This window comes from Orcinus orca, chromosome 10 (genome assembly GCF_937001465.1).
Source record: "Orcinus orca chromosome 10, mOrcOrc1.1, whole genome shotgun sequence".
NCBI classification, from domain to species: domain Eukaryota; kingdom Metazoa; phylum Chordata; class Mammalia; order Artiodactyla; family Delphinidae; genus Orcinus; species Orcinus orca.
In genome coordinates this window covers 26,311,518-26,334,025 of record NC_064568.1, presented here as the reverse complement: position 1 = coordinate 26,334,025, position 22,508 = coordinate 26,311,518, and the positions used below count along the sequence as shown (strand labels likewise).

Sequence of the window (22,508 nt, the reverse complement as noted above, 5' to 3'; positions counted from 1 at the left end):
GTGGGAGAATAACAAAGTTCTCGTGGATTTGAGGATTGTTCTTCCCTATTGAAAACATGAGCCCCGAGTAGGCTTTAGCTGTGATATATAAAACCTGAGTCCCCTTCTCTCCAGAGTTGGTTTTTCTGAGATCTCTAGAGCGTTCCTAAAGGTACTCAATCCCTCCATTGGCTTGAAATATTTAATTAGAGCAGGGATGAAAGCAGAAATTACCCAGCTTATAATAGTTCTGGAGTTATTGCCTGCAGTCCAGGAGATCATGGATGGATATTGGGGAATCCCTAGACTGCCGTCCATGAAGTGTCAGAAGGAAGCAACTCTCCAAAGACCTGCTCTGTAGACTGAGTAGATGGACCCATGTATATACTATGAATATTCAGAAATGTCAACATTCAAAACCATTTTCAACAAATACTTACTTTAAGCCTTATGCCTCAGTGTCATTTGCATAACTCCCTCATAGTTGAGGAAAATATGTTAAGTCTTTCTGAACAAGGCATGGGCTGTCCTTTTCTTTCCAAACCCTGACAATCTCTTCCCTCTAAAGGAGAAATGGAACAGCCAGGCATCATCTCTATAAAGCAAACAGAACCTGGCAGAGAGTATCACTATCAGGAGTATAGCTGTCCCCACCTTGTTAGATGCTGTGCGTTTGCTCTGTACTTACACTCTGCATGCAGTAGTTTACAAGTACTCGATCTTATAGGTGATGGCGAGTGAGAAGACTCTACATGGAGTAAGGGACAGAACTGGAACTCAGGTCCACCTGTTTGTGTAGTCAGGCTCCAGGTAGGAAAGAGCTGGCACACTCAAACTGGGTGATTAAGGGGAGTTTTTTTTTTTTTTTTTAAAGGGGAGGGGACTTATTAAAAAGGAGTAGGGAAGACTTAAGTAAAGCAAAAAGGGATGGTGCCCATGCAGCACCTTAAGGATAGCAACTGAGACGAGCTGTTACCCCCCCAAGCCCAAAGGGTCAAGTGGAGCGGGGGAGGACAGAGAGACCGAAAGAGAGACAAAGTGTGTGGAGAAGGCAACTTTACAGCACCTGTAGCCTTTGCTAGAGGGACGGACCCCACTTAGAAACCCATCAGGAGGGACCGAGAGAATAAGTACCCAGGCTTCAGTCTCCTCTTGGCCTCAGACCTCCTGGCATTACTTCCCATTGGCTGTGCCTCTGCTGGGATGCCTCAGGAGATGGGAGCTCATTCATGTGGTCCAGTTAGGTCAGCCTGGGACACAGAGTAGTGGGGGGAAGGGGAGCTGTGCAGCACAGTGTCTGCCCGAAAGGTCGTCGTGCACTTCACCATATGAATCTTACCCCGCAATCCTTCTGTCCTCCCGCATTCAGCAAATCATCTTTGCTTGGCTGCTCTGTGTCAGGCACTTGGCTTTGGAGGGTACGGAGATGGATACGGTATGATCCTGCTTGGACTCACAGTTTTCAGAGAATTTGTCAAACATTTTTCACTTGCTGGGGTTTTTTTTGGTTTTTGTTTTAACTTTTATCATTTTTTATTGAAGTATAGTTGACTTACAATGTTTAAGGTCTACAGTAAAGTGATTCAGTTATATATATGTTCTTATGCAGATTCTTTTCCATTATAGGTTATTATAAGATATTGACTATAGCTCCCTGTGCTCTACAGTAGGTCCTTGTTGGTTATCTAGTTTATATAGTTGTATCTGTTCATCCCAAACTCCTAATTCATCCCTCCCCCGCCGTTCTCCTTTGGTAAGCATAGTTTGTTTTCTCTGTCTGCTTCATTTGCTATGTTCGTTATCATTTGTCTCCCTTGTCCTCCTAGGCAGGGCTGTGTTTCCACCCCAATACCCAAACACTCCTCAACCCTTGTTCCACTATATTTCTTAGTTTCTCTTGTTTCCACAAACTTCTTCTCTGTGTTCAGCTTCTGTTTGCCAGCCTTGAGCTCTCCTGAGGAAAGCTCATAACCTAATAAATGTTCAAATGTTATTGATATTACTTTATCTCATTAGGTCTTTGAAAAAGAAAAGAGACAGAGTTGGAGGAAAACACTCTTTCTCCCTCCAGAGAAATAAATAACAAGAGGTCTAGAAAGTTCTGCCCTGACCCTATTTACCTGTCCACGTCAGAATAAACGGCCTTTTATTCCTGCCAGGAGCTGTTTGCAGTCAGAGTAAGGAAGGCACCATTAAAGATTTCAAGGTGGTTCCATAAGTAGATTAAATATAAGTGCTCTCATTACTATAGCTTGAAAGAGTTGAAATTGTTTGGGGAGCAAAATGGAAGAAACTTAGCTAATGCCCTCAGTCATTTATTAGTGTGGCCAGAGTAATCTTCTTGTCTTGGATTACCTTCCTCTCCCTGCAGCAATGGAGGGAGAGGTCCTCATGGCGCTGCAATTTTCCTTTCAAGCTAAATGCTAAGAAAAGAAAGCTAAATGCTTAGAAAGCTAGGCCTCCCACCATCCCAACCTGAAGCAGACAGGCCTGAAAGGACCCCTTGTGAGAAGCCAGATGTTTGGAAACAGAAGCTGTAAGGGAAAGGAGCTGTTGCATTTACCAGGTGGTGTGTCCACCAAAGGGGAGACAAGCATTTCGGTTTAGAAAAAAAATTCATTTGAAGTTGTCTGAAGGCCACGCTCAGTTGAAAGATCAGAGTTGAAGATCTGACCATATTGGAAATTAGCATTGCTGATGGTGTTTTCAGAGAATCACAGATTATTTACATCTATTTAACCTTCTCTATAAATACCCAAGTCAGAGAACACTGTACTATTTTTAATAGTCTAATAATGGGTAAATGTTATTTTGAAGGCAGTAGTGACAATGCTAGTATCATTTTTTCCAAACAAGAACCACCAAACAATGGCATATTGCTTTATTCATGTCAGTTCTAATGGCATGTTGCACAGTGGTAGCCAACTTTCTGAACTGTCTGCTAGAATGGAAGTCCGGACAGTATCAGTGACTGACTGACAAGACTATTTGCTCTCTGATGACAAACTTACAGTCAGGTATTCAAATATCCAAATATCTGTGTGGGCCTAGATAAACTGAACCCTGGGCACCCAAGCTTCTATAGAACACCTGATCCATATGGTTTACAAAAGGAGCTCTCCACTGTCTTTGACACGGCCGCCACTTAAATCAACATGATACAGAAATCTGCAACCTTTCAAGAGGGTTCCCCGAATGAGGAAGTACAGTCTGTGTCCATCAGTATGAGTCAGTCAATCACCTTTGTTCACCTGTGCTGCATTTCAAGTCTAAGGTCTTTTGAGAAGCAGGTTTCTTTTCCTCTGTCTCAAGCCTAACTTGTTCTCATGTTGATTGATTGATTCATTCATGAGATGTTATTAGGCATCTACTAAGTGCCAAACATTCTCTTAGACACTGAGGATACAGTGTTATGCAAGACAAACAGACTTCCTGCTTTCCCAGAAGTTATCTCCTAGTGAAAGAAGATAATTAAACAGACAAGTAAACAAGAACAAAAAGGCAATAAGAGGCACAAAAAACCCACATCACACACACACACACACGCACGCACGCACGCACGCACGCACACCATCACCACCACCACCAGCAGCACTGCGACCACAACAACAAAATGCAAGGTAACATGAAAGAGGGTGACTGGGGAGAGAGAGGGTGTTTTTAGGTCTGGTGATCAGGGAAGAAGGACCCTCTAAAGAGTGGACAATAGAACTAAGGATCCAGTGACAAAGGAAGAGAGCAGGCAAAGATCTGAGGAAAGAATGTTCCGGGCAGAAGAAATAGCGAGTGCAAAGGTATAAAAGGCTAGTGTGGCTGAAGAGTAGGGAGGCAGAGGGTTGGAATTAGATTAAAAACAAAAAGGCAGATGAGAACCGCATCGCATGAGGCTTTGGAGACACAGTAAAGAGTTTGAGTTTTACATGCAACCTACTGGACGATGACGGAAATTATTTTTCTCAGACGAGTGATATGAACTAATTTATATTCTAAATAGCTCAATCTGGATAACATACAGAGAGTGCTTTATCGGGATAAGAGTGAAGGCAGGGAGGTCTGCAGGGGGTCTATCACAGTGGCCCAGGTGAGAGATGAAGGAAGGCAGGGGGTGTTGGGGAGCCGGAGAGAATGTGGACGCTTTATCTGGGACAAAATAGGAGGCAGGAAGAGCAGACCCCAGCAGCAGAATAGAATCCTACCATTAGTCTTAGGACCTTATCTGGTCAAAGTTGAGCCCACAAGCCCTTTAGAGATCACTCAGAGGAAGCCCTTCCATTTAACATGAGAAAACCTGAAAGATGGACAAATGAAGGGACACGCCCAGGGTCCCTGAGCAGGCCACTGGCAATCCCGAGACTGAGCCTCACACCTCCCGTCTTCCAGGGGCTTAAATAAGGTCAAGTCCACACAGAATGCAGCAGACCCCGTGTGGGGGCTGTGGCAGCTTGGTAGGCCCCCTTTCTACAGTTGGGCCTCCCAGTCTCTGTGGTGTGAATCCAAGCAGTGGCAAGAGCTGTGGAGTTATGCCAGGGTCCATGGAGCCATATGTGGATCATGCCCACCCTGGAGGCTGAGTAAATAAAAAGGTAAATGCCGCAATGTGACACCTAGAACAGAGAGGTTCATGGCTGGGCGCCTGGCATCCAACTGAGTTCCAATCTTGGCTTTACCCATTGTTGACTGTGTGCCTTTGGATAAGTTACTTAACTCTTTGGGTCTTGGGTTTCCTCTTCAGTAAACCGGAATGAAAATCATAACTTTTCTTGGTTCTGTGAGGCCCACATAGGATAACACCCTTGTACAAACAAACAAACAAAAAAGTTAGGCTAGTACCTGACACAGACAAATATTCAAGAAATGTTTGGCATCATTATATGGAATTCAGAACTTCTTTTAGTGGAAATGGGGCTCTTAATATTCAAAACCCTGATAAAAGTGACTCACTCTCCACCCGAAGCTGTTAAGAGTGCTTCTGCCCTGCAGGTGTGTGGCTGGAACTGCATCGCTTTAACTCGGCTCTAACACTGCGGGTCACCAGCCGCCTGGCAGGAACTGTGGCCTTTAGCACAGGGACCCGATTCCTTCAGTCAGTCTTTCATTCATTTATTCCACCAATGCCTACTGAGAGCTAATGGAACTGCCTGGTGGTTCTCAGCCTTTTTTTTTTTTTTTTTCCTTGCTTCAACTGGGTTCATTTGCTTAATTTACTCCCCTGAGTAACTTCTCTCCTTGAAATGCCGTGATCTTTCAACTGGCAGGTGAAGAGTGGCAGTGGGGAGAGTTGAGGTGAGAGTGTGGGGGGAATGAGACTCCAATCAGAATTGCAAAGGGACCACGTACAGGTTGAAACTTTCAAGAGTCTCCTGGAGGGTGATGTGTGAGGAACAGGCACATCACAGGAGGAGGAGGAGGAAACAGACGGCTGCAGGATGCTGAGCCCAGGTTGTACGTGCATTGAAAGCCTTAGCCATTTTTCATCTGTTCCCCTCCCCTCCACCAGCAGCTCTATGAGGTGTTAGTGTACCCATTTCACAGAAGACAAACTGAGGCTAGGAGACCTTAAGGTACTTCCCAAGTCACATGACGAGTCAGTGGAAGGCTGGGGCTGGACCCCGGGTGGCCTGACTCCTCATCAGGTTTGGTTTGTTTGTTTGGTTCCCGACGTCCTTGAGTTGTTACCATGTGTTTGGAGGGGGAGAGGGAGGAGGGAGCTGTGATGGTAATGACTGCTGTTGCCGTGCTGGTGTGTATGTGAAACAGAGACAGAGAGGGGGACCCAAAGAAACACTCAGGACAGAGTCCAAATTAACAACCACCAATAAAAAGCCTGGCCAGCTGAGTTTCCGTCGGGCCATCACCGACCACACAAAAGATAAAGCAGAGATGCCTGGGCCATCCTAACACTATTCCTGTCCCGAGTGGGCTCCTGATGGGGAATGTGAAGGGAAGAGGCATGCGGGTTTCTTCCTCCTTTGCTGTGGTGTAGACCTCAGAGAGAAGGGGTCCTCAGGAAACCAGCGTGTGGAGAGTGTCTCACCTGTGGGCACCCTGTCTGTGAATTCATTGCCAGTCCCTCCAAATCGTGCTGCCTCAGGATGCCATGCTTTCAGCCCCTTGAACTTGTCAAGCTTATCTCCCTCTAGAGAGGCCCATTGTAGACAAAGCAGACCCAGGTCACACTGAAACCTTTTTGCTTTTCAGGTTTGGCTGGGGAGACTTTAAGTCACACTCCTGGGACGAGTAAGCAACCGAGTCATAATTCGTCCCTTCCCCAGTTGCCAGAGCCCGGAAAGCCTGTCTTCAGGTACCATCACCTTAGTGATTATTTATGGGTCGTGTATGAATTTCCCAAATGGGCATCAGGCATCGCATCCAGGCATTTCCATAAAAACGAGGGCAGTTTTTTCTAAGCAAACGTATACACATTTCCTTAATCTATGCAAATCTATTCATAAGGATTTTCTAAAACCACACTTCCCCCACGCACCCTGGACACACAAATTCCCAGCTCCTTTTGATTTCCCAGTTTGTTTTTAAGCACTGGGTGGAGGGAGGAGGGGGCTCGCAGATTCAAGGGGGAGATGGTGCTCCCTGGGTGATGCAGCTGGCTTGCTCAAAGCAGCCGGTCCTGCCCTTGCAGTTGGGAGCAAAGAGCCAAGTGTGGGATGGTAACCACCTCCCAAAAAGCCAGGCAGCCTTTCACCAGAGGGAAGTATCAGGTTCCTGTACTTCGGCTGTGGGTTGTCACTGTCTAATAATATGACCGTTTTGCCATCTCTCTGCAAATAAGGCAGAAGCTGCTACCTGATTGGTATAACATCTCACTTACCCTCCTCATTGATTTTCTTGTTCTCCTCCTTTGCTTCATAAAAAGAGGGACCAGTGGCTCGTGCTGTGGACAGAGAAGCTTGATTTTTAGTATGAGAGAGCCTCTATTTTCTTTCAGGAGAGGGAAGTTGGATGATCAATTCTTTTGTAAATGTGTATGGTGATATTTGCTCCGGTAAGTTTTATCTCTCTCTTGATTTACAGCTGGCTGGGGTGGGGTGTGTGTGTGTGTGTGTGTGTGCGTGTGTGCGTATGTGTGTTTGCATAGATTTAGACTGTACAGTCACGTATCTTTCCAAATATCATTTTCTGAAATCTTTAGGGACAATGTCTTTTTTTTTCTTACTTTGCTTGCTCATATTCATCTGTCTAAGCCAGAGAGCTCTGTTGTATAAGAGTGTGATGCTTACCTTAGTTGTTGAAGGATGCGCTGGGTTTCTCTGAACATAGTAAGGAAACTATTTAAGCAAACTTACATTTGGCTTCATAAAAATGTAACGTCATTCTGCCTCCCACCGGGAGTGTTTAATGTCTTAAGTATGTTCGTTGTGCCATAATCTGCATATCATTTTAATTAAAGTTTCTTCCTCAATGTCAGAGCAAGAATTTCGTAAACTCCATAAATAGTTACCAAATATTTTGTGCTGTGCCAAGAAGGGGTGTGCTAATTTCATGAGGCCTTAAGCCAGGGTAGAATGGATGAGATGAGTGTCCTCTAAGATGAGGTACGTGCACCTTTAAAAGAACTGAATGTGTGAAAAGTGTTCAGATCATTAAAGTACATCTCTAGAATTCCTTGAAAAGATCTAATCACAAGTGGCTGTTGCTTCTCTTCTGTCTTTGCACTGTGTGTTTGTGCCACCGTCTGTCAAATGCCCAGCCCTGGCTCTCATGTTTCTGTATCTGACGCCGATCAAGAGAAAAGTTGCTGTTATTCAATTCAAACTAGTGCCATACTGTGATCTGCTCGCCACTGCTAGTTATGATTTTTAAAGGCGTTACCTGGTTAACTGCTGTTTTTCTATCATCTGTTTTTCTAGAGAGTGTTAGAGGATCTGAATTCTTTGTTGTTAATTCAGAACTCTGAGAGAAAGTCTGTCAATATAATTATCCTAGACAGAGATGATTGGATGATTAAATAATTGCTCTAATGGAAATAAACTGAGGTTCTCATCTTCTCTTTTTGTTACACAGTCAACAAATCTGCATACTGTTTTTCATGGTGAAATGGATTAGAGAATATATTTATAATGAAAGTTAAAGGCACCACTGAATAAGAAGCAAGAGGGGGTCTGACTATCTATCCTTCAGAGATTTTGAAAGTAAAGTTAGGAACGTCATGTGTGCCTAGACCTCTTAGGCATAGAATTCTTTTTCGGAAGAGCAATGATTCAGATCCTGAAGTAATCTAGGGGCAGCTCATGGGAACACTAGTGTCTGGGAATCTAGGAATGTGGTCCTCATGTCTGCTTCTTTTGGGCATTCTGCCCCTCACACACCCTTTGCAAGCTGGAATGGAACTACTCATTCTGACAAACAGAATTTTGAATTTTGGTTAATTGAGTTCAGCCTCAAAAATCCTCCAGTAAAAATTTAAAAGAAATAAGACTACATTTAAAGTATTCATTTGAATGTATAGTAATAAACTATTATACATTTTTTTTAAATCTTCTAAACCCATATGAACTTACATTGCCTCTTACTGGTCACAAGAAGCATGTTCCTTATAACAGCCTTAGATGCCATAAACCCTCACGAGCACCAAGTGTTCCTTAGTTGGTAGTTTTTTGAAAAAGAAAACTTCTATCCTTGGGCTGTTGGCATTTACCGCTAAGGAAACTCAACAGCACTGAACATCTGTCTTTGTCTCCCCAAACACCCACTCCCCCAACATCCCTTAATATTTTTGTCATCTTTCTCTTTACATGGCCGTCATTAACAGGTTATGTACAAAGTCGCTAGCTGTAAACGGAGTTGATCATCCTCTGAAGCTGTTCAGTAACAGAAGTGAATGCAGATCTGGGCGGTGGAAGGGGGGGGTCACCCTGCAGGTGAAAGCATCTGTCTTGTCCTGCGGGTTGCCAGTTTACAAAACTGTTAGGGCTCCCAGCAGGCTCGCACCCACTGATATAGGAAGGACAGTGGGGCATCTGTATCTTGGAGAGGTCAAGACCTTTTGTGTGATTTAGGATGAACGTGCCTGGTCTTGAAAGCATCCCTTTGGAAAAGTCCAGAATGCCATTACCCCCAAAACTGTTGTAGTCTCTTCAAAGGAATAAAAATCTGTGCCATGTAGGGGAGAATAACAAAGGGAATTTTGATTTCACGTTGAGACCACTTATTCTTTTTAGCAAGATGAGGAATGCAGTCGTCGTTTCCATTTAGTAAGTACCTACTGTATGCCTGGCACTGTGCTAAGCATTTTACGTGGCTTGTTTCCTTGAATCTTCACAGCTATCCCAGGAGGGAGATTTACAGATAAATCCCCGTTTTACAGATAAGAAAACGGAGACAGAGGGCAAGTGTGCCATTCGTTTGTGGCAACACGGTGATAATGATGAAACTCAGAGCCAGACAGGCTCATTCCAGAGTCAGGCTCTTCATCTCTCCCCTCAGCCAGGGTTTCACTTCATCAGTACAATCTACAGCCGACTCCTAGCCTGCAGTGACTTGCAGGGTGTACCATAACACACCATATTTTTTTTACACCATATTTTCATTAGTGCTTTTCCCCCCCTCTGAAGCTACATAGCCTCCTTCTTCTCAGGCTCTGCCTTTGTGACTCCAGGCTAATTATGTGTTTGTAACTAGCGAGTGTGCATTGTATTTCCAGTCAACTATAAAGATGTGGATCTCACAAGAGGGAGCCAGTCTAGGGAGAGCTATATGCAGAAGTGGCTGAATTAAGGTAGCTTTTTTTAATTGATCACAAGAAATCCATTCCTTTGGTTTTCAATCTTTCGAACATAGAGTCAAAATTAAGATGCGATGATAACACACATATCAATACCTCAAGGTATCTGGTTTATCACTGATGCAAAATATAAAAAGCAGTTGCTACTGAATTGATGTATTTGTGGAGACTTTGTAAAATTCTCACCTTTTTTTTTACTCACCCCCAGCGTGAGTTTCTCGCACTTTGTGGCCAGCTGGAAAGCACTGACGTGGCCCTTCAGGTAGAATATTGCAAAGTGCCTCTACCACCTGGGTAATGAAAAAATGAAAACAGCTGCCAATAAGCATGCTGAGAAATGTGACAAAGTTGAAACTCAGAGGCCCCAGATGCATTCTTTTGCACCTGAGCACGGAACTCTCCATTTGAAATCCATTTAAGCCAATAGAATTCAACTGGATCTTTTAGGAGGAAAATGCAACTGAGTAGAATCAATATGTTTGAAATTTCTCCTCCACTGGCAGTTTTCAGACTAGAAGCAGGGCACACCCGTCATGAGGTGAGCCTGTGAAATGCTGCATTTTCTTCCCTCAGTGAGAGAGAAAGGATTGTGAGTGATGAAAATGTTGCTAGAAGGGAGAACCTAGCTTAGGACACTTTTGCTCTATTTCACCCCAAACCAGAGGGATCTAAAAACACAGATGAACAAACAAACCAACAAAAACAAGCCATCCCAAATTGGGAGGATTAAGGGTCCAGTTCTGAAGTGTTGACACAATATTGACTTCTTGGTGTGGTCTGCTGCATCTAATAGTGATAGCTTTTGAATTACTCCTGGTGTAGAGTAAATTAAAGAGATCAGAGTGCAGTGCTCAGTAAGATGTGTTTCCAAAACGATAGTCATTTTTGTCAGAGGTAAAACTTATTGACCTCTTTTTCTTGCTCTTAAAAAATAATAACTGGGGGCTCCCCTTGTGGCGCAGTGGTTGAGAGTCCGCCTGCCGATGCAGGGGACACAGGTTCATGCCCCGGTCTGGGAAGATCCCACATGCCGCGGAGCGGCTGGGCCCGTGAGCCGTGGCCGCTGAGCCTGCCTGCGTGTCCGGAGCCTGTGCTCCTCAACGGGAGAAGCCACAACAGTGAGAGGGCCGCGTACCGCAAAAAATAAATAAATAAATAAATAATAATAATTGGATGGTTTAATCAGAGAGTGTGGTATTAGAGCCAGTCAGGATAAAGAAATTTAAATCAATCTGCGTTTTCCACCAGCATCTATGAGAGTTTTAAATATATTAACAGTCATCAAATGAGCACTTTTACTTTAAAGAAATATGTTGTACTCATCCACAGTGTTCATGAAATATAGGCTTATCCCTTAAAACTAAGCTTAGAGACAATTTTATAAAGCACATCATATGTCAGTCTCCATCCCCAAGATAGAGCTTTCTTCCGAGAGGAGACCAAATCCAAAATAAATCACAGCAGAGACTCTTTCATCTTACCTACATTTCCTCCTGCCTTTTCTTTGGCTGTGGATGTGTGTACTTAATCAAGTTGATCCTTAAGAGCTTAGAAATGATCTATTGAGTATGCAGGAATAGCATCTGGTGTTAAGACATAATGAGCGTGGGACGAGGCTTGAATTTGTCATCAAACATTCTAAGCTGGTGTACAAACAGAGCTGGTGGGCCTGTTCCATCCTTGTCTAAGAAGATGGAATCAGGGAGGATTTTGAGCCTGAAAGGAACACATGAGGCATTCAGTCCTCTAGAAGAGGCTCCTGGTCATTGGTGTGCCTTTAAATGTTTAAAGTTTAGGGATGAGTTGAGAATGGAAGCACCTCAGTCACTCTACTCTGCAGACTGATGGATCTGCATAATTAATATATTTTACAGTGATCATTTTTGAACAGATTCTAGCCAAAAGTCTTAATGGAAAATGGTTCCTGGGCAACTTCAAACGCATTCCACTACGGTTTCTGGAAAGCTTATTCCCAACACGGGGCAATCAGTTCACTGTGGAGCTTTGGGTTGGCCAAATGTAAGGGGGTAATCATTTCATTAGAGTTTGGGGGGGGGGGGACTGGTAGGTTGGGGGTAAAATGCTTCTATTGATAATCCCCATGTGACTTCTTTAGCCCTGCTTACAGAATCTTTAAATCCTCCCAAATTACCACACACTGTCTCTGAGTAGGCTTTCTGGCAAAGATATGACAAATATTTTAGACTTGTTTTATTTCTGGTAAAAAATGGCTTTAAGAACACTTGTGCCCAATATAGATTATTACTTGAGGACTTTTCAAGTCACCATAGTGACATCTCCCTCTCAATGATGAACCCATATATGTTTACCTAGCTTTGGATGAGGGAAGAAACGGGATATAATTTTTCAAAGCCTATGACATTCAATTTGCCTTCCTATGAAATTGAATGGTTGAGACCAAAAAATAATTTTTTTTTAACTGGGGGCAGATTTGAGGGAAGGCTTGGAGTGTTGACTTCACCAGGCTATTCTTGCATTCCGCAAATATTTAAGGTTGCTTACCAAGTGCCAGGTACCACACTAGGCTTCAGAGATGCCGTGATGAACAGATAGACATAATATCTGTGCTCCCAGAACTAAATGCCTTCATTTTCCTTTTTCTCATCTAAACCTAGTTTCTTTTTCATGGCTCAGGATGTGTCTTTTTAAAAGCATAATTGAACTGTTCTAGTAAGACATTTGCAGGAAATATGTGCTTTTGGTCCTGTCTGTTTATGCTCAGTGAAGGAATCCATTTCCTTCAGAGAGTGAATCCATTTTTTTACCGATGTGATTATTCGTCTGGCTGAAATGGAGTGGTCTGAAGGTGGGGAGCCGGGGCAAGTCTTGTAGTTGTGCCTTCTAAGCATTATTTATCGTTACAAGGCATCCTCAGATTTGATACGCTATTCTCACTCTTGCCCGATGTTGGGAGGAGGAAAGAGGGATGAAGCTACAACAGGACAGAAAAGTAAAGAAGCTAGAAGAGTAGACAGAGAGGGTGCCTAGAGGAGATAAGACTTGCAGTGGCAGTATGATTAGTTCTAACTGACATTATCGGGTTCTCTGTGGGTGTTCATTTATTCAGAATATATATATATATATATATATATATATATATATATATATAGTGTTCACTTTGTGCCAAGTGCAACGCTAGGTGCTAGAACACAGGAATAAATACAGTATACTAGTTTCTGAACTCAAGCAGCTTCTAGTAGGCCAGGATTTCTCAACTTCAACACTATTAACATTTTGGCCCAGATAATTCGTTGATGTGGGGCTGTTATAAGCATTTCAGGGTGTTTTGCAGCATCCCTTGCCTCTACCCACTAGATGTCAGTAGCCAAATGCCCCCCCAACCCAACAAGTTGTAAGAACCAAAATCATCTCCAGACAATGCCAAATAATCCCTAGTTAAAACCTTGCAAGAAACTGAGTAATAACCAACAGCTTTGACCGAATCTTCCCTTAGCATTTCTACTTCTCTGACTTTCAGATACACTGCTGCATGGTTAACTCCAGGATTTTTCAGTGGTTTTCCCCAAATATTCTGTACAACGTGTCTAACAAAGACAAGTAAGGCATCTCTAAGTCTTTTTTTTTTTTTACTATTATATCCCTTCTGTATAACACTTTACCATGTTCATTTGCCTTACATTTTGTCCTATTTGATTCCAGCAATCAACAAATGAGGCAATAGGAAAATATTATAACCTTTTAACAGATGAATAAATGGACATTTAGAATTGCTATATGCCCAAATTCTTGCAACTAATAGTGGATAGAGCTTAGATTCATACTCAGATGTCCTGACACAAAAATCCAGTGTTTTTCTACAGAGTTATAAAATTTAATGAGAAAACCAAGGTAAGTATTTTTAAAGCACACTCTCTCTTTGAGGCTGTACTGGAAATAATAGCAATGTAGCTGTGGATGGAGGTCCACAGGCTTGGCTCCTTACTAAGTATTTGTTAACTGGGTGGTTTTGCACTCTTAGTGCAAATAGCAAATAGCAGCATCGCTTCTTCATTCCCATCCTCAGTAGTTCAAGGAATGTGGAGTGACACATCACAAACACCACAGGAAGCTCTAGAGATCAGTCCAGCAGAGTGGATGGGGCACGGGCTTTGAAGTCAGATGTACCTACTGTATGAGTCAGCATCCCAGCAGGAAGAGATGACATCCTCAAACCATCTGACCTCTTGCCAGTGACAGTAAAACATTAAACCTTAATTTAAGTCAGAAAATTGAAGCCCTGAAAGGTGAGTTGTGTTTCTCCAGGCCTTATGGTGAAATCAGTACAGAAGGATGACAAAAGCAGAGCTCAGTGTACTTCCAGCCCAGTGAGCTGAAGAATCATTTCAGATGGAGAAAGGCCAGTTCATGGATCTGGCACATACCAGCAATGTATGTGTTCTGGGTTATCACCGGAAGTCTGAGTGCCTGAGATCGGACCCTACATTTTGAACTGGGTACACCCAAGAATCTTTGGGGTTAGTTTAACCATATTTCAGCCTCATTAGAGGCTGCAGGAGACCTTGAGCTCCTGGATGGATCTTAAAAGAGTTGTGGACACGAATCTGGAACACATTAAAGACAGGCAGTAATTTGCAGTGGTGCTCATCACATGTACTCCTGAGCTTGGCTAGATGCAGGGCTTTCCCAGGAGAAGGCCTCCAACTGTACCTGGGCCCACATCCTTCATCATCTGATGAACTTTTAAAAGGTATCTGTCACTATTGAGACCCTCGTGGCTTTTGCCAAGATAAGAGTCATTCCAAGCATGTTGCTGTGGCAGAGTGCCCACCAAGAAAGCTATCTTCTGCCTGCATTGTCTTAAAGAACTGAACTTAGAATGAGAGGAGATAGATCCAGATCCTGCCTCTGCCACTCATGGTCTTAGACAATTCATTAGTCTTCTCTGGGCCTCAGTCTCTACATCTGTAAAATGGAAATAATGGGTCCCCTCCCCAGAGTTCTGGAGAGGATCGCTCTCATAAATGATATGAGAAGACCCTTTGGAGACCACGTGGGCCTAGACAATTGTATCATTATGTCCTTCCCTCTGTAATCAAAGTTCATTCTGCTGTCAGTGTTCACTCGGTGCCCTTGATGTGTGCGTGGGGTGAGGGGGAATGTTTCCCCAGTCTACCAAGAAAATGACTGCAGTTGTGGGATGGGTCTAAAGTAGTCTATCAGTGGCTTGATGGGTAATTCTATCTCAAGCAGAGATTTATGTGCATATTGTAAATTGCAGAGACAGAGTATCTTCACTGAAGAATAACTATAATAAAACCAAATGCAATATGGATAAAGCAATTCCCTGTAATCAGCTCAGCTCAGGGAATGCTTCTGTGCTTCCCTTTCAACTTCCTCGGAAGCCTTTCCCTGCCATCTGTCCAGGCATAATCCATTCGTTATGAGGGGATGGGAAGAGGGGGGTTGACATGATCTCTGACCTGATATTCTGTGACCTTAACCCTCTTCTCTCTCCACCTGAGAGAGCTCCTCAGGTGAATTGACAAATCCCAATTTTTTCCTCCCTAAGGATCAAAGCTCAGGGAAAGCCTCCTGCTGCCCACCCTGAGTTTCTCATTAGCCCCTGGTGTAGGAAATTCAAAGGTTTCTCATTTCTCGTATTTTATTTGCCTCAAAGCATCTCCTGACACATTTGATCCAAAAACTTGGTTAGCTGGTATTTTTTCCAGGAGCATTATCTGCTGGCAGCCCTCTCCCAGTCTCCTTCCCTCAACTCACCTCTTTCCTCTGAGTGGTATTTATAAATTCCTCATCCTCTGAGGAGTTTGGAAGACATCTCCTCCAACCCTCCCCCAGACCAGTTTCCCAATATGCTTGCCTTCTCTCTCTCCCACTGCCTCTACACTGTAGGAGAGTGTTTCTCAAGGCTTTTTTTTTTCCCTGTGGATCTCTTCAGGAAGGCAAGCATGTTTTCTCAATCATTCACTCATTCATTTGTTCACACATTCATTTATGTTTCTACTGTATATTTATTGAGCAGCAACTGTGTGCTAGGCACAGTGTTAAGATGTAGGATACAGAAGTGACTAAAACAGATGTAGTCCCTACTCTGCTAAGAGTTGCAGTCTAATGAGGGAAGAGGCAATTTAAAACTCCCTCAAAAGTGAGTTAATTATCATTGTAGTAAGGGCTAAAAATAAAAGCTAAGCCATCTTGGGTACTAATTATGTGACAGGCACAGCTCCAAGTGTTTCATGCATATTAATTCATTTAATCCTCATAATAACTCTTTGAGGGGGTTTGAAGAGGGAAGGATTAGAGCTCATAAAATCCTGAAAGGCTTGGACTCCTTTCTTAAGTCTAGGAATATTGGAATGAGGGTCACACAACATGATGCTAAGAGTTCACGTAGCTGACGTTTAGACAGCACTTACTGTTTACCAGGCACTGTGCTCTGCATCTCACACAGTCTGAACCTTCCCAACAGCATCCTGAGGGATTGCTATTAGTATTTCCAAGGTGGGGAAAAGGAGATGTAGAGAGCCTAAGCCGCTTGTCCAAGGTCACAAGGTCACACATTTTATGAGTGGTGATTCTGAGACTATAGCTTAGGTGTGTTTGACCCCAAGCCTGGGCACTTAAACACAATGATAACCTGTGAAAGGCTGATTACGACATTCCTCATTTGGCTCATATTCTGGAAAATACTCTAGAATGGGGACAGAGAGGGTTTTGTTAATGTGCATCTGAGTAAGAAATACAGTGATCCTTCTTGGAGTAAATCGGAGCTTGTGGGACCAGGAGCGTTGTGTCCTTACATATGCTTAATCCTTAAGCATATTCCAAGGGGGACCACCAGCTGCTTCTACAACTTCCAATTCAAAGCATGGACCAAGGACCAGCAGCACTGACATCGCCTGGGAGCTTGCTGGAAATGCAGACTCTCCAGTTACACCCCAGACCTACTGAGTACTGAAATCCACACTTAGGTGATCTCCATATGGTTCACATGCACAGTTAAGTTTCCCAAGCTCAGCTCTAGAACAAGTTAAGAGACTGGGCTTTCAGCTTTCAGCTCTGGTTATGATTCTAACTGACCAGTTGTTTGATCTCCCCAGATTTTCTTTGCTCTGTGTCTTCAGTGGAGATGACTTTAACCCTCCTCGTGGATGGGATCACAGGTCATCCCATGGAGGAGCCTGGAGCTGTTGGGAGGAAGGTTCTGTAGAAGCTCTGAGTCTCTCTTTTATCTCCAGAATTGTTTTTGCTACTGTTGTCCGTGGACCACCTATATCAGAATCACCTGGGGAATTCATTTAAAATGATGCTTAGATTAAAAGCAGAATTCTCAGAACAGCAGTAAATGCCAAAATACATAGTGTAACAGTGTCTTCAAACACCAGGAGAAAATGACTGTCAGATTAGCATTGAATATCCTTCCTAAGGTTTTTATCCAGAACAAGGATGCAGTAAAGACATTATCGGATTACATTAAATCACATTTAATTTTTACATTTAATTAATCCTCTTTTGGGAGGAACTATCTCTGTGGAATGATCCATCCAGACCTTGGTTTCAGATTCTGGTTCCCATTCCCCATCAGCTGTGTGATTTTTAATGAAGTGACTTAACATCTGTGAAATGAGGAAAGGATTCTCACCGTTGGGAGGAGGGAGATGCTGTTGTGAGGTTCTCAATAGTGTATATAAGTATGTGGCATGGAGTACTACACTAAATAGATTGTAATTATTATCATTGGTTATTGAATGAAATTTTATAAAGTCACTACTCTCAAATTGTCTATATTATCATGACATAATTATGAAATTATAGATTAGTTGCTATAAAGAAAAACCTACTTGAAATACTTTAGAAGTGATGTTTAACTTAATTTAGCATATATATCTTATCATTTCATTCATTCATTCATTTATTCATTCAACAAACATTTATTAAGATTCTACTAAGTGCAAGGGACTTTCCCAGGCACTGGAGATGCAGCAGTGTTATATGTTACTCAGCAGGGTGGAGATGGGCAATAATAAACAAAGAAAAGAAAATGTTAGATAGTGGGCAGAGCTGTTAGATAAATCAGGTAGAGGGAATGGGCTGTTCTTTCAAACCCATATTTTTATAAATTGAATTAAACAATAAATTTATCAAGGGAAACTTCCAGAAAAGTTGTAGAAGTGTACATAACTATTTTTCACATTCGTGAATTTTAGGATTCCATCTTTAGGTTTTCTTTATTTTTTATTTATTTATTTTTTTTGCGGTACACGGGCCTCTCACTATTGTGGCCTCTCCCGTTGCGAAGCACAGTCTCCGGACGCGCAGGCTCAGCGGCCATGGCTCACGGGCCCAGCCGCTCCCCGGCATGTGGGATCCTCCCGGACCGGGGCACAAACCCGTGACCCCTGCATCGGCAGGCGGACTCTCAACCACTGCGCCACCAGGGAAGCCCCAGGTTTTCTTTAAAATGAAGAATCAGCCTGTTGGAAAAACTTAACTTGATTCAAGACTTAGTGACCAATGGTACCACCTTTCCACCTCCCTTAAAGTTGACAACGTCATGCATCATTCCATGTGATACTAACAGTAACCCCAGGAAACAAACAGATTAGTTGTTTATTGAGTTTTCTGTCAAGGGAGCAAAACTATGGCTCAGAAAAAACATTTTCAATTGACCAGAGGTTTACCACTGGTCAATGATAATGCAAAGATCCTCTCCCCGCGAATTCAACAATGGACTCTACCGCAGAATCTCTCCTTATTTGACAATCTCTACAAAGCCTTGTAAAATATAGGTCAGGGCTCTAGAATATTGGTCTGCAATGTGGGGACTTGCTGAGGTTATTTTAGGTTTAAGCTCTTACCATTGTCTGAATATGATGGTGCTGAGAATGAAAATGGAATTAAATAATATAATGGCAAATGGAATTTATGAAGCATGGAACATCAGTTTCAGAACAGTTTGGAACATACGGAATTTTCCAAAGCAACTTTACTTAGGTTTTAGAATGGTATTTTTAAGCATTTTATTCCTAATACTGCTCTCTTAACACCTTCTGATTAAAATTTAGGAAGAGTTTATTCTTACTGACTCAGAATTGGAATTATATCCTAGTGAATTCTACCAGCTAAACATCCAAATGTACCTTGAGGCTGTAACATTTCTACTTCTTATTCTCTCACTAGTCCACAGACAATGCTACACTCTAATAATGACAATACTAGACAGAATATGTTAAAAGAGAAAAATATTAGAAGTGGATCTAACTATTATGTTAACTCTTCCAGCACGATTAGAACACAACTGGGCTCCATTGGAGCCATGGCTACCTCTGGACTCTAGAACAGCCTCATTAATTTTCTCATCTTATTACATTGAGGTTAAAATTCACATTACACTGTTCAAACTCCACTTGCAATTATTTCTCTAATGAAATAATGAAATTTTCTACTGTCATAATTGGTCATGTCTTTGTTAGTCATGCACACAATGCTACATTTTTCCCCCCAGCTACATATGGAACATAAAATTCAGGAAACAATAGGAAACATCCAGTATATGCAGCCATCCTTGATGGCAGTACAAACAGCTAAACACATAGTGCACATGGTTTTCTAATATATGTGGCCCCAAAGTTCTGACAAGGCAGATATGTATCCAGAAATGTGTCAACTTTAAGTTAAGATTGTCAGTTAAAAAGAAATTGGTTCATAAATAATGCAGCATGATTGAAGGACAATTTTCCCTGTAATCATAATTTTAAAGACAGTAATGTTCTGAAAGCATCTTTCTTTAGCCTCATTCTTCTAGGTCCTCAAAGCTAAGAGCTATAGTTCATCAAGGTTAGCTTTGGTGTCTGCCATGTGCAGATGGGTTGGCGCTAGAAATCAGAACATATCAAGAGTAGAGAGACCTGGGCATAAGGTTTCAGTCAAGTTAGAGGAATAAGCTCTATAGAGCTGCTGTACGACATTGTACCTTAGTCAACTATAATATATTGTACACTGAAAAATTTATTAAGAGGGTAGATCTCATATTAAGTGCACTTTCCACAGTTAAAATAAAAAGAGTAGAGGGACCTGATGGTGTTAGAAAATAATAATATTTTGTTATTTGCAAACACAGCAGAAGCTCTTTAAAAAAAAACCCTACTCATTGTACTTGTTGGATTAACCACTGTTCTTATTCCCTCTTTAAAAAAATTGTTAATTCCTGCAGCATGTTGAATTCTTATGGAAAGTTGGTAATAGCCACACTCTGCTGAATCCACCAACTGATTTGTATATTTATTCACACAGTAAGTTAGTTGTACTAAACCTCAAAAAACATGCCCCCATTTTTCCTCTCATTTTGCTTTGTGTATAGTCGTGTGTGTGTGTGTGTATCTTCAGTAATCTCAATGCTAAACGTCAAGTGTTTTATCCTGTTCCCATTAAATTGTTTACTCTGAAATAAACCTCAAATATCAAGGCCCTGTTCTTTTTGCTGTCATTCCACCGTCTCTGAGTCGTGGTGCTTGGCAGAGAGGAGGCCCTCAGTAAATGTTTGTCGAGTGAATAACTGACAACCATGTAGAATTTGCTCTTTCAGCAGGAACATTCCGTTGCATCAGTACCTTTAAGACTCCTCAGGTGAACCCACTCTCCAGCCAGCCGATTTCTGTTTGTTTGTTTTTGTGGGGGGGGGTTTGTTTGTTTGTTTTGTTTATCTGTTTAACTGTGTTTATTTGTTGTTAAAGTATAGTTGATTTACAATATTATATTAGTCTCAGGTGTACAGCATTGTGATCCAGTATTGTTACAGATTATACTCCATTAAAAGTTATTACAAGATAATGGCTATAATTCCCTGTGCTATACAATATATCCTTGTTGCTTATTTATTTTATACATAGTAGTTTGTATCTCTTAATCCCATACCCCTAATTTGCCCCTCCCTCTTTCGCTCTCCCCTTTGGTAGCTACTAGTTTCTTTGGTTTTGTTTGTTTGTTCCTTTGTTTTCCCCTGCCTTGAAGTCCTTTTCCTCACATTCATCCTGAGGCCCCCCCCCTCAGCTGTTATAAGATTGGAGCTGTGCACCCTAAATGAGGACCAAACACAAATACCAACAAAAAGTGCCCTGCATTTTCTGCCAGAATTGGTAGACCCAGGGCAGATCCCCTCTTTGCTGAGTGGCACCTCAACAGTGGCCTCCCCTGGGCTGTGCTGCAGGGCCAGCCCAGCTGGGAGTTAAATCGGTACGCTTATCGTCCTGGGCCTTTGCTCATTTCTCTTTATCTGGGGTCATCATTCTCCAAACTAAGAATGTGTTCTCTAGCTTGCCTCAGAGTACCTCTCTGGGAGTTATCTGAGGCTCTGATACATGCCTGAGCGCTGTTGTTTTCCCTCTCTCAGGGCAAGAATCATCTTCCTGGTAAACCCTTCGGTGTTTTTGTGTAAACCCTGACTTGCCAAGGATAGTTTTCAATTCCAGTTAGGTTTTTTATTCTAGTAACTTCGTTCTCTTGAATTGATATTTCCACTTAGAATGATCCTTTTTTTTATTATTTCCTTTTTCTTCCTTAAAGTTCTAATAGGTCATTGTTTTTCCCCTAAGAAATTAAGGACATGTGAGAATTCACCAATACGCATAGCATGAGAAGCACCGAAGTGTCATTTTAATGAGTTCTTCGGTGAAGTTTCTTGCATCCGCTAAAATAAATTAGGTCACAATAAGATTGAAGAGAGCTTCAAGTGCCTCAGCATCTAACAAACTGACTTTATTAGCTAGAAAACAGGAAGAAGTGAAAAGAACTTGCAGAATAAGGAAGTCATTAAACTCCTGCACTTAATAAAGGGTCAAAAGTCTCAGTGGAGCAAACTCCAATTTGCATTACCTTAGAAAGAGGGAAAAGGTTCCCTGAAGAATTACACAGGCCCACAGAGCTCAAACTCTATTAGGGGCACATTAAATATTTAGCAAGTATTGGTCCAGGAAGGGGGAAGTCTCCACTGCCTGGACAGTGTTCATGCCTGGTACATGGAAGGTTATGTAATTACCTTACTCCTGGCTGATGATTGGATATTACTGATCACAATAAGTTTGTATTGGCTTGCCCGACTTGCCTTTGTTTACTCTAAATGGAGGAATTTTCAACCTACTTCTTATGAATCGTACTCTCCTTTTGAGACGCTCAATTAATTTTCTTCTTACCTCGTCTACTCCTAATCCTATTGTGCACACACCTTTTATGAAAATCAGGATATTTGGGGGCCTAAAAGTTTGTTTTTGATATATTATAAGGTCATTGAATTGTTACATTAATAAAGTCACATAAAATCTACTAACAAGGTTCATTCTTCCTTGAATTTATATACTTAGATAACACTGCCCTATGCTTCTTCTCCTCTCTCTCTCTCTCTCTCTCTCTCTCTCTCTCTCTCAGAGTTTATTTATCAGTTAGTTTTTGCTGCATAACAAACCACCCCAGAACTTCATGGCTTCAATCCACACTATTTATGTAGCTCATGATTCTGTGGCTCAACAAGTTGGCCTGAGCTCAGCTAAGTAGTATGTCTGCTGGTCTTGACCAGCTCACTCATGATGCATCTATGGTCATTTTCTAGTTAATAAGATGGTTCTCTTTCTAGAGGTTATCTGAACTATCTCTCACTTGGGGAAATGGCAATGACTGGGCAACCTACCTCTCAACATCTAGGAGGCTAGCTTAGGTTTGTTTCCATAGCAATCTTGAGTTTCCAAGAGTGAGCATGAAAACTGCAAGCGCTTTAAAGGCTTAAGCTTAAAACTCACAC

At 42.2% G+C, this 22,508-nt stretch overlaps 1 protein-coding gene across 2 annotated transcripts in view; it reads left to right on the top strand.

The window, feature by feature from the left end:
- Positions 1-22,508, top strand: part of SYNPR (synaptoporin) — a 290,962-nt gene that overhangs the window by 135,923 nt on the left and 132,531 nt on the right. Inside the window, exon 1 of one of the 2 annotated variants that reach the window (XM_004267986.3) lies at positions 6,539-6,979. The exons of the other annotated variant lie outside the window; for it this stretch is intronic. Within the exon in view, the coding sequence (XP_004268034.1) occupies positions 6,956-6,979 (24 nt within the window). The 5' untranslated portion in view covers positions 6,539-6,955. Of the gene's footprint in view, positions 1-6,538; positions 6,980-22,508 lie in introns of those variants that run through there. 2 annotated transcript variants of the gene reach the window in all.